The 10831-nt window shown below is 34.2% G+C and overlaps 1 protein-coding gene across 1 annotated transcript; it reads left to right on the top strand.

Moving 5' to 3' along the window:
- The first annotated feature begins 7782 nt into the window (after positions 1–7782).
- LOC112008638 (ethylene-responsive transcription factor ABR1) lies at positions 7783–10109 on the top strand. The gene is given in 4 exon segments (XM_024040969.2): positions 7783–8249; positions 8252–8290; positions 8293–8484; positions 9072–10109. Coding segments are annotated over 4 exon segments (1329 nt in total). The 5' UTR covers positions 7783–7963; the 3' UTR covers positions 9884–10109.
- Positions 10110–10831: the final 722 nt, after the last annotated feature.

Raw genomic sequence — 10831 nt, 5'->3', positions numbered from 1 at the left:
CATCATTTAATCCTATGTACTTAAATTTTATCCCCAACATTTTTTGTTTTGATTTGTGGTGATAGGTAGATAGTATGGAGGTGAGAAGTGGGGTTCGAATCATAAATATGGATGGTACTTTACCACTAAGCTATCACTTGAATCCTATATTAACATTCGTTCATTTATTTATTTTAATAAATCGATAGTTGATGATCGATTGGAGGAATTTGAATCTAAAATGTCTTTGTTAAAAATACCTGAATGTGACAGTTGAGCTACAAAACTCTTGGCATATTATAATTAATTTTTTGGCTGAGTTTAGTTTCATCTCAAAATAAAATGGATAGTTTATTCAAACACACAAAATATAAATTGTTCACGGTTTGATTTGTAATAGTCATCCTAATGCCTTCTATGGTAGTATTAATTAATTGTCTTGTAGTTTGTTTGTTAGTTTTTATTTTTTATTTTTTATTTTGTTACTGTTGTCTTGTGGACTTGTAGTATTAAGGTGTGTCGTATTGCCCCTTTATTCAACATTGCTAATTACAACAGTAGAAAGAAGAGAGAGACTATTTTAACCACACAAGGCAATTTTTGAAAATTCAAGCTACACGTACATACAGTTATGGTTTGAACATTCAGCATGGTATATATGGTCATGGAGATTCTAATCTATCTCGTTGCTAATCATGTATATATTTGAGTTATAAAAACAAAACAAAACAAAAACAAAAAAAGCATACCGATAAATGGGATATATTTTCCTCTACTTTTTCATTTTCTCCCTAAAATGATCATCCCTGAGACTTTCCACTTGATATTATTAATATTAATTTGAAATTTATACGATGCACCGAATTCGGACCATTTTCAGTCAAAGCCTGCCAGGTTGATTCTTTTTCCGTATATAGTTCAGGGCCATATTATAGTTATTATTATGAGGAGTGTTAAGGTCACAATTTTTTTTTTTTTTTTTATAATTTTTTCTCCAAATTTTTTTTTATACAATTTTTGTCATAACTTGTTCACGTCACTTGGCAAGTCATGAGTGGTGGAGTAGACTCACCACTTTTACTTCATTACTCACAATTTACCATGTGAGTATGATGTTGAAAAAGTTGTAATCCAAACATTTCTTTATTATTATTAGCCTAACATTTATTTAAAAAACGTTAGAAACGGAAAAAAAAAAAAAAATCATCATTTTTATTCAACAGTTTGACAATTTTCATATAGGCTTAAACTTAATTATTAATTTTTGGCCCAGTTAATATTACCTGAGATAATCACTCCTACTCCTACTCCTACCAAAACAAAAATTAGAATGAATGTGAAAGTCAGACCTTCTACATAAAATCCATTTCTTTTTTAAAATTTTCTTTTTATATTTTTAATGGGAATATAAATAAATGTTTTTTCTCTCTATTTTTATTGAATATTTTGTATACCCAAGTAGGTTATAACATAAGTTTGATTTCACTTTAGTAGTGGAATAATGTTATTTAATCCTTTTCAAATTGATGTAGAAATTTCCAATTAATATGTAGATACCCTATTTTGCAATTTACATTTGTTGATGCCTACTTTGGCAAAAAGGCTCAATAAAAGGAAGAAGTCCAACAATATGGAAGGGAATAAGGAAGAAGAGTTGGCAAAGAGAGAAGAAAATCGTTAAGCCCAAATGGTAGGAATAATGGTCCAATGACCAATAAAATAGTAAAAATGCCCCAAAAAAAGCAAACGGGCCTAAGAGAGCCCAAAGAAGGAAGTAGTAAGCTCATGAGAATTATAAGAAATAAAAAGCAAGCAAAAATGGGTCAGAAGAGCCCAAAAGAAAGGATTAGCAAATGGAGTTGGTACAAAGGCCAATAAACCCCGAAAGTAAAGGATATGGTAATTGGGCCAAGGAAACCCAAAAGACGTAGCAAAACCCATGGGAATGTAGGAATGGAATGGGCCAAGGATGCCCAAAGGAATAAAGTGGGTCGAGGATGCCCAAAGGAATGAGATGCGCCAAGGAAGCTCAAGATGGCATGAGGATTAACCCAGCAGAAACACTAGGCAACGTGAATTGAATAAGAGAAAAGTACATGGCAGGCCCAAAAGAGGCCCAACAAGCACAAGTCAAGTGGTAACATGGTAGGAGCAACGTAATGGCGTGGCAGGAACACTGACTGACCCACAAACCAAAAGTAAAGAAAGATAGGGGCCAAATTGAAGGAAGAAGGACCCATACCCAAGCAAGACCTAGCCCAAAGAATTAAATAAGGTGCAAAGAATGAAGACCCAGTGACTTATCCACACCACAAGAGGTTAAGAACGAGCAACAGAATGTTCAGCAAAGAACAGACAAGCCCCCAGGCCATGGCAAACACATGAGCAATAGGCAGGCCATGGACTCACATGAAAGTGGAGCACGCATAGAACTCAGGCACCACCCACTTGTACCCAATCAATACAGAGGCAGTGAGCTATGGGTCAGAGGTAAGAAAAGGTATGGTCTGGTGGTGGAGAGAAGGGGGAAGTCTATTATAAGATCCCCACTCAAGCTCTTTTGGGGGAAATGTCCAACTAGGATGACATATCACCCAAAAGAAGGAAAGATGAGCTGGAATCACTAGGTGCATGCCATAGGATTAGTAAGAGAGAATACCCAACCCTTATCTGGATGGGAACACCACAAAGAGCAAGAAAACAAAACAAAACTCTTTTGTTTGGGAATGGAACGTGGCGCGGCCAGCACAGGGTAGTGGTGATAGTTGAGCAGCCAACAAACTAGTGGGTGGTTTGGGAAGGACACCCACACCAAGCCAAAAGTAGTTGAACTGTAAAACAGAAAAACTCATCACGATAGGCAGTATAAAAAGGCCTTAATTGTGCACAGTAAACAAGAAGCAAGAAAGAAGAGGGAGAGGAACAACAATAGGCAATTAGAGAGAGTAAGGAAAAACAAGTGAGAAAAATAGCAAGAAAGAAAAGAAACGGAAAATAAGGAAGAAAAAGGAACATAGGAGTAAGAAAGAAAATGGAGAGTATAGAAAAATAGAGAGAGGATAAAAAAGGGAAGCAAGGAAGCAAGAGTGTGATAGTGGCATGCACCAATAGGCTACTCCCTTCTCTCCCTCTCAACAGCCTACTCTCTAGCAATATTGAAAGGATTCAAGAATAAGCCATCTAGGTCTATTCTTTCAAAGTAGGTAATTTCCACATCAGGACTTCCTTGTGAGATTGCCCACATTGAAGAGTGGTTCCCTTCCTGGACTTAAACCTCCTAAGGAACCAAGCACGACAGACTAACCACTCCCTTTTTTTTTAAAGTTGATAAAGCATTAACATTACTTCCCTTTTCTTTCACTATTGTCGCTATCCTATTTCTACCGTACTCATATTACTATGTTTTCTTTACTAAGAAAGTGGCTTAATCATTGTCTTTCGTTGATAGCAAATATATTCTTCTTATTTTATTATATTATGCCTTCTTGTTATAACATTTTTGTGACAGCGTCTTCTACCAATGGGCATGTGACCAAGATCTAAGCAAAGGGGTCTTAGCTTGTGCACAAGCTAGCTTGAGGTGAGTTTCAATCAAGCCAGTCCCGACTCTCCTACCTCAGAACTATTGGGCCAAAACGCGGCAGGAAGTAGTCCAACCAAGAAGTATAGAAAGGCCCACCACAACATTCAATCTCATTTCATAATAAAATCATATCACTTCTCAAGGGTAAAATTGCAATTTTGATGGTTCTAATTTTCAACTTCTTTGAATGAAATAAATCTTGAAGTCACAACGATCAAGATACCAGGTCATAAGCCTTAATAGGTCCACTGAATTGAAAAATATCACAAAAAACAAGATTTAACGGTTAACTTGCACTTGTATAAATTAAGTCCTAACCACATGAGTATAAACTTTTAATTCTAATTGGTTTATTTTTAGTTCAAATAATTTTAATGATGTGCCATAACACTATTGATTGAAGATGTGGTTTATCATGGAGTTGCATGCACCTAATTCAATCAATGGGACAAAGCCTTATTTAAACCATAAAATTTGGTTGAAATTAATTAATTTAATGGATAATTGATTTAATTAAATTAATTTTGAGTTTATTGTCTAAACTCAAGGACCAAGGAAGGTTTAAAGTATTTGAAATTCTGAGAAAATTTGAGCATTAAAGGCCAAAACACTTGAAAAAGGAAAGAATTATCAAGCATAATATGGGCTCGATCGGCACTTGGACTAGATTTTCTAGATTTTTCTCTTTTTTTTGTCTTGACTTGTTCCCCACTCAAGTTAAACATTACCCACTACAAATTTCACTCAGATTTTGAATTTTCTTAAGTCACATATTGCTTAGAAACTAATTATAAACCCCCCCCCCCCCAACATCTAGCATAAATATCACTCACTAGCATTAGTTCAGGAGACTTGAAAGACCACTAAAGAAATGCACCAAAAGGACTTAGAATACAAGGCCCTCTGCAAGGGACCCAATTGGTTCCTAGACCTAAAACATGTGGCAACTCCTAAACCCTCCTCTTTCAATCCATCCGACTAAGACATACTCTTTAGAGAAGTGCAAGAACACACAATTAAGAAAGACGTAAACCCAAGCTCGCCCCCCAGAAAGAGAGGGACGCAGGACGATGCCCTCACAATGATACATGTGATTACAAGCCAAATCATTGAGAAGCAGAGCTACCAACGTTGCCATAAAACTCATGACTACAATATCTCTCTTGGCGCCTTTTTTTTAGGAAAATGAAATTAGGGATTATTTAATTACTTTTCATAGAATGGGTTGAACAAATCTGAATGATTAGAGGGGTTTTTTTTTTTTTTTTTTTTGAATCAGTGTTTTTGTTGAATATTTTGTTAATTTATTGTTGCTGTGCCTATCTTGATCTTGATGGTATTTGAGCTAATTTTATTTTTGTAATTTGAAATTTTATTTATTTATTTATTTGTTAATGGGTTAAGGATTAGAGTAATAATATGTTCACAACATTTTTACAAAAAATTCTAAGTGGCAAAGTGTTATTGGTTGGTAAAAAGTAATGTTAGTGGTGTACCTAGTTTAAAATCAATTACAGTCTATCACATAGAATTTTTTTTGAAATTTTTATGAAAATGTTATGGATATTACTCTAATCCTTAACCCTTTAAACAAAAAATAAATAAAAGTTCGAATAACAACAACAAAAATTTCATTCAAATAACAACAATAAGGATGTCAGGGGGGCTAAGATTTTTTTTATGAGTATGTTAGAGACACAACAAAATGTCACAACAATTTCTACATTATTAAACCAAAAGATTTAAATTAGGGATTATATTGGATTCATGTGTGAGTTGGCATGCTAATTTTGGAATGTTGTGAAATTATTGTGACATTTTATTATGTCATTACTTTTATAGGCAAAATCCGTTACACAATGTTTCAATAATTGAAATTGTGAGTTAAACTCACGATTTCAGTTTTGAAAACACACACTTATACACTGTGTGGAATAAATAACTATTGCCTTATTTTTATTTTTATTGAACCCAAATTTTTAGGATTTTCAAGGTGTTTCTAAGAAATAATTCAAATATAATTATGTTTATAATATTTTTGGCAAGCCAATCCTGTGATGTGAACACCTTGGGTTAGTATTTAAACTAACCTAATAATAAATGATCAAATTTATATTTAAACATAAACTAAAATATTGTGGAGATAGCATTTATTTAAAACTAAAGGTAGAATTAAATACAAAACTAGTACAGTTTCTTAAAAACATGATTGTATTAACTAATATATAACCAATATCATACAATACAAATATGATATCCTTCAAATTTAATTATATATATATATATATAATGTATTACAGAAAGAATTGTTTGTGAATTTTTATTTTGAAATAAAACATCGAAAAAAGAAACATCCTAGTTGGACCGGCTGAATAAAAAAAAAATATATATATATATATATATGGAACACGACATCACGATCTTCCTGATTATTCCTACGACATCACGATCTTCCTGACTATTCCTACGACATCCAGTATCCACGTATGGGTTTAAAAGTTGACCAAAGGGTCCAAGTTGAGAATTACATTAAAAGTTCCTCGCTCTCTCTTTATCTCTTGTGTCCCTATCGTCTTTTAGCAACGCAAATAGGTTCGTCCCAAATCAAACACTTCCACATCAAGCTTTTTATAAATATAAATATTTTTTTAATACGACAAGCCTCGCCGAAAAATGAACAAACAAACTTGGCTAGGTTCTATTCAACTTGGGTCATGCTCATCATCTTCATCATAAAGTTAGTTCTGCCAAACTCATCGGTCGGTTTTCGGTTAACAACAAAATTAAGTGGATGCCATGCCCAGTAATTAGTTTACCTTCTTTTTTATGTTTTAACACGTGCCTTCAATTCAAGGATTCATGAACAAGAATTGAAGACCAAATAAATCTATATATATATATATATATATAAATTTGAAACGAAAAAAAAAGAAGAAGAAGATGTTATTACTTATTCCATGAGTTTAATAGTATTAATTTGGGTATAATATTCTTAAACTGCACATGACGCATGTCAGAAATCTAAAAAAAAGAGACGTGCTTTGACCGTACAAATCAATTTAATATATATATTAGGATAAGGGATGTCATTTACTCATTTACAATGTGCAATGCATATTAGAGTTTTATCCAAGAATTTGACCTTAGGTAAGTTCTACTAACATAAGTTGACATTATTGATAAATATTGTTGTATCTTTGTTTTGGCTAAGGGATTAAATTTTCCTCCATCTTTATCAATGACCTAATTGTATTAGGTACTTCTTCCATTTCGTGAAGCATTGAAGTAATAAGATTAGTTTTTTTTTTTTTTAATTAAAAAAAAAACCAAAAAGGTTTCTTGGTGTAATCACGCTTCTAAAACTTAGTGTAGGAAATGTAATTGGGTGGCGTCAAGCATGAAAGTCTCATCTGGTTTTTTTAATTATTTTTTGCTAATTATAAAAGTCTATTCAAAACTTTTAAAGGTTCAATCGGAATTGTTCATAAACTTTGATTAGTATAATGATTTTAATTGTAAGAATGGCAAGTTTAAAGATTGTAGGTCCCATAATATATACAAGCCCATCTATTAGGAGGAAAAGTGTAGAACAAAATAGTAGACCCAAATAAAAATAGTAGACCTAAATAGTAGACCTAAAAAACAATAGTAGACCTAAATAACTCGAGTGCATCAAAATCTGAACTCTGTTTTATTTTTATTTTTAGACATTGACAATTTGACAATGACAACGTACTCAGCCCCTCAAAGTAAAAAAAAAAGGAAAAGAAAAACCCATTGATTTTATGGTACTTTTACCCGAGCCCATTTCCTAATAATGGAGTAATCATTAGATTAATCCTAATCCGTGAAGAATTAACCAACCCATAATTTACATTATGTCGGTAAAGACTAAAGAGAACTCAATTCAAACATGAACACCTCTCATTCTCTCTATTTCTTTCTCAAAAGGAAGGAAACCGACAATTCTTTATGAAACTCCAGATTAGTTCCATATAAATGGAAATCAGTCAAACTCTGGTGTGAACACACATACCATAGTATCCTAGTCGCCATTTCTAATCAATTTGGCATCACTGCATCTCTTAAAGGTGGGGAAGGCCACACAAAAAAATAATTAAAATAAAAACAAAACAAAACAAAACAAAATCCAAAACCTTTAATCAACCAAAAATAATAATCATAAGGTAGCGTGCATGGTGGAGCGGGTGTTTGTGTCACAACACAGTCACACTATTTTAATGGCGGCTGTTCAAGTTTGAATTCCCCATCACCTTATATTGCTGCTGTCGCCTTTGTAATTATAACCTTAAAAACCATTAGGGTTCTTATTTTCCACAAATCGTCAAAGCATACAATCCGGGTCAATCTTAATATACTTATTCTTCGGTTGGAATTTACATGTGCTTGCTAAAGGTGGCGAACCAGAGAGGCTCAGCCAGGATTCCGGCTCAGGATGGTGATGAATCGGAGATATATGGCCAAGAAGAACCATCAGAATTATCATCACAAACACAACAAATATTGGACCAGCCAAATCCAATAAATTTTCATCATGGTATTGGTGTAAACGCAATGGTAACACAGCCAATGTTTTCGGATTTGACCAGAGCGACAGAGATGACAGCTATGGTTTCAGCTCTTAGGCATGTTGTATCAGGACAGAGTGGGGGTGACTCATGGGGTATGGTTCAAGTTATGGAGGAGGGGTTTATTCTGCTTCTCCTTCTCCCCTTTGTCAGCTTACTCTTCTAGTTCTGCACCTGCTTCTGCTTCTGCTTCTGCTTCGTGGAGTGGCCAAAAGAGGGGGCGTGAAGAAGAAGAAGGCGTTTCTCAGTTGATTGAGTCTATTCCAAGAGGTTATAGAGGGCCTTCTGCTGATTTCAGATTATCACAAGGAGACTCCTCATCTGGTGCAACTGGTTAGTTTATAACAAAACAAAACTGATTTAATTAGATTTCATTCAGTCATTCATTTCTCTCTTTGGTAATTAATATACTTTACAATACAACAATCTAGACAACAACAACAGAAAATTAGGACTTAAGGTTTTGTTGTTATTATTGTTGAATATACCACATGGGGTTACCGTTTCATTCATCTCAAATTCTTTCATGAAATAAATTCAATAATCTAAAAGAATATTAGTTTATTTTCTCCATTAACTACTTGATATTCTGTTTGCTTCTTCTTTTTTTTCCTAAATTATTACTATAAATTTATGAATAGAGATATTACAAAATTATTAATTATGTTATTAAAATATAAGTGTAAGAGTATTGATTATTGCATGATGTTTTTGAATAGTATTATCACCTGACTATCAACCTCTAGAAAATTAGAATGAGCGCAACAAACAGTTTAATTTAGCATTGAAATTCCCACTAAATTACATGGCCAATCTATGTTGTTAAGAACAGATTATAACTTGACATCACAACATTGATTTTGTTCTACATCCATGAAATGTCTGTGTAATATATGTATTGTATATATCATTCTTTACAGTAAAAGAAGAAGCTACAAATACAAATATTGTTGCGACCACCACCAGCACCACAGCTCCTGAAACGCCAACAAGCGAAAATGTCGAAGAAACCGGCGAGAGAAGGAGAAGATACAGAGGAGTAAGGCAGAGGCCATGGGGCAAATGGGCAGCCGAGATACGCGATCCCCACAAGGCCGCCAGAGTCTGGCTCGGCACCTTCGACACAGCGGAGGCCGCCGCTAGAGCCTACGACGAAGCCGCCTTGAGATTCAGAGGTAACAGAGCCAAGCTTAATTTCCCAGAAAATGTCAGGCTACCACCGCCGCCGCCGCCGCCACAACCTCTCCAGCAAAATTACTCAACACCCTTGAACCCAATATCCATTTCTGATTCACCAACAACCCATTTGCTTCCAATGACATTACCACAGTCATTTCAGCAACAATTCTTCCAGGTTCAACCTCAAGCTTACCAGGGCTCCTCTGTTAGCGACTACTTGCAGTACTCCCAGTTACTCCAAAGCTCTGGGGACTTTCAACATGGACAACAACCCTCAAGTTTATTGGAACATATGTTCTATAATTCGCAGTTGGCTGCGTCGGCTTCTCTTCAATCATCTGTATTGCCATCATCGTCTTCTTTAACTTCTACTTCGCATGCACCCTCTGGTTCTTCATCCTCTGCTTCATTTCCTCTGTTTTCTCATCAGCAATTGGGCTATTTTCGACAACCCACAAATCAGAATCTAAATAGTGGTGATGGTGGTTCGGATTTGCCTCCAACGCCACCGTCGTGGTCAGATTCTAGTCACTATCGTAGTTCATCCAGTTAAACATGATCACTTTTTTTTTTTAATAATTAGTACTATTTTCTTGTTCTTAGCTGATGTATTTTAACGTCCTTACATGTTTTAGGATTTTTTTTCTTTCTTTTTTTTTTCCTTTTTTTTGTTATAATTATTTTTTTTTTGTTACTATTGTTGTTGTAAGTGAAGTTGAGCACAAATTTTTTCACAATTTTAACCACTTTCACATCAATTTATTATTATTTTATTATTATTCAGTTGCCACCGTTGTGATAAAATTGAGTCCAAATCGTCTGTCTCACTTTTCTTGCTCCATTCTATACTCCACCAATAAATACTTACCACGTGTTTACGTAATTAATTAAATATTATCATCAATAGAGCCTGGGATGTGTGTGAGTTCGGAGTTTCTAAGCTCCAGTTCGAGCTGGTGGTACCCATGGGCTTACACAACTGTACCATGGGGCGTGGGATAATGACTGCTGCACGCGAGTCCCTTTTTTTTTCCTCAAAAAAAAATTAAATATTATCATTATTGACTTATTAATTCTACATTTATTAATTAATAGTATCACGTGGTAAATATTTATTGATGGAGTATAAAATGGAACAAGAAAAATGAGATAAAAGATTTAGACTCAATAAAATTGTGTAAAATTAACGGTGATTCTAGATTTCTTACAATAGAAAAGAGTATATATAAAGTGTTAAGAGGGAAAAAGGACAAAGAAGCATTTAGAATTTTAGGCAGAGTTCACTGTCAAAAAGGATTTGATGTTTACGTTTCTCTTAATCATCGATCGAAAAATTTAGAAACCAACAGTTTTGTCCGAGAGCTGTGTGTCTGGGATCTATTTTACAGCCACAGATTAATTAAAGAAATGTACTTTATTATTGATTTTTTTAATGGTGACCATGATTATCTTATCTTATGGACAATAAGCTACTGTCATTAGTGCACTGACAAAGATATCT

Source organism: Quercus suber, unplaced genomic scaffold (assembly GCF_002906115.3).
Source record: "Quercus suber isolate HL8 unplaced genomic scaffold, Cork oak 2.0 scaffold_853, whole genome shotgun sequence".
Classification (NCBI taxonomy): Eukaryota; Viridiplantae; Streptophyta; class Magnoliopsida; order Fagales; family Fagaceae; genus Quercus; species Quercus suber.
This window is presented reverse-complemented; position numbering and strand designations above follow the sequence as displayed.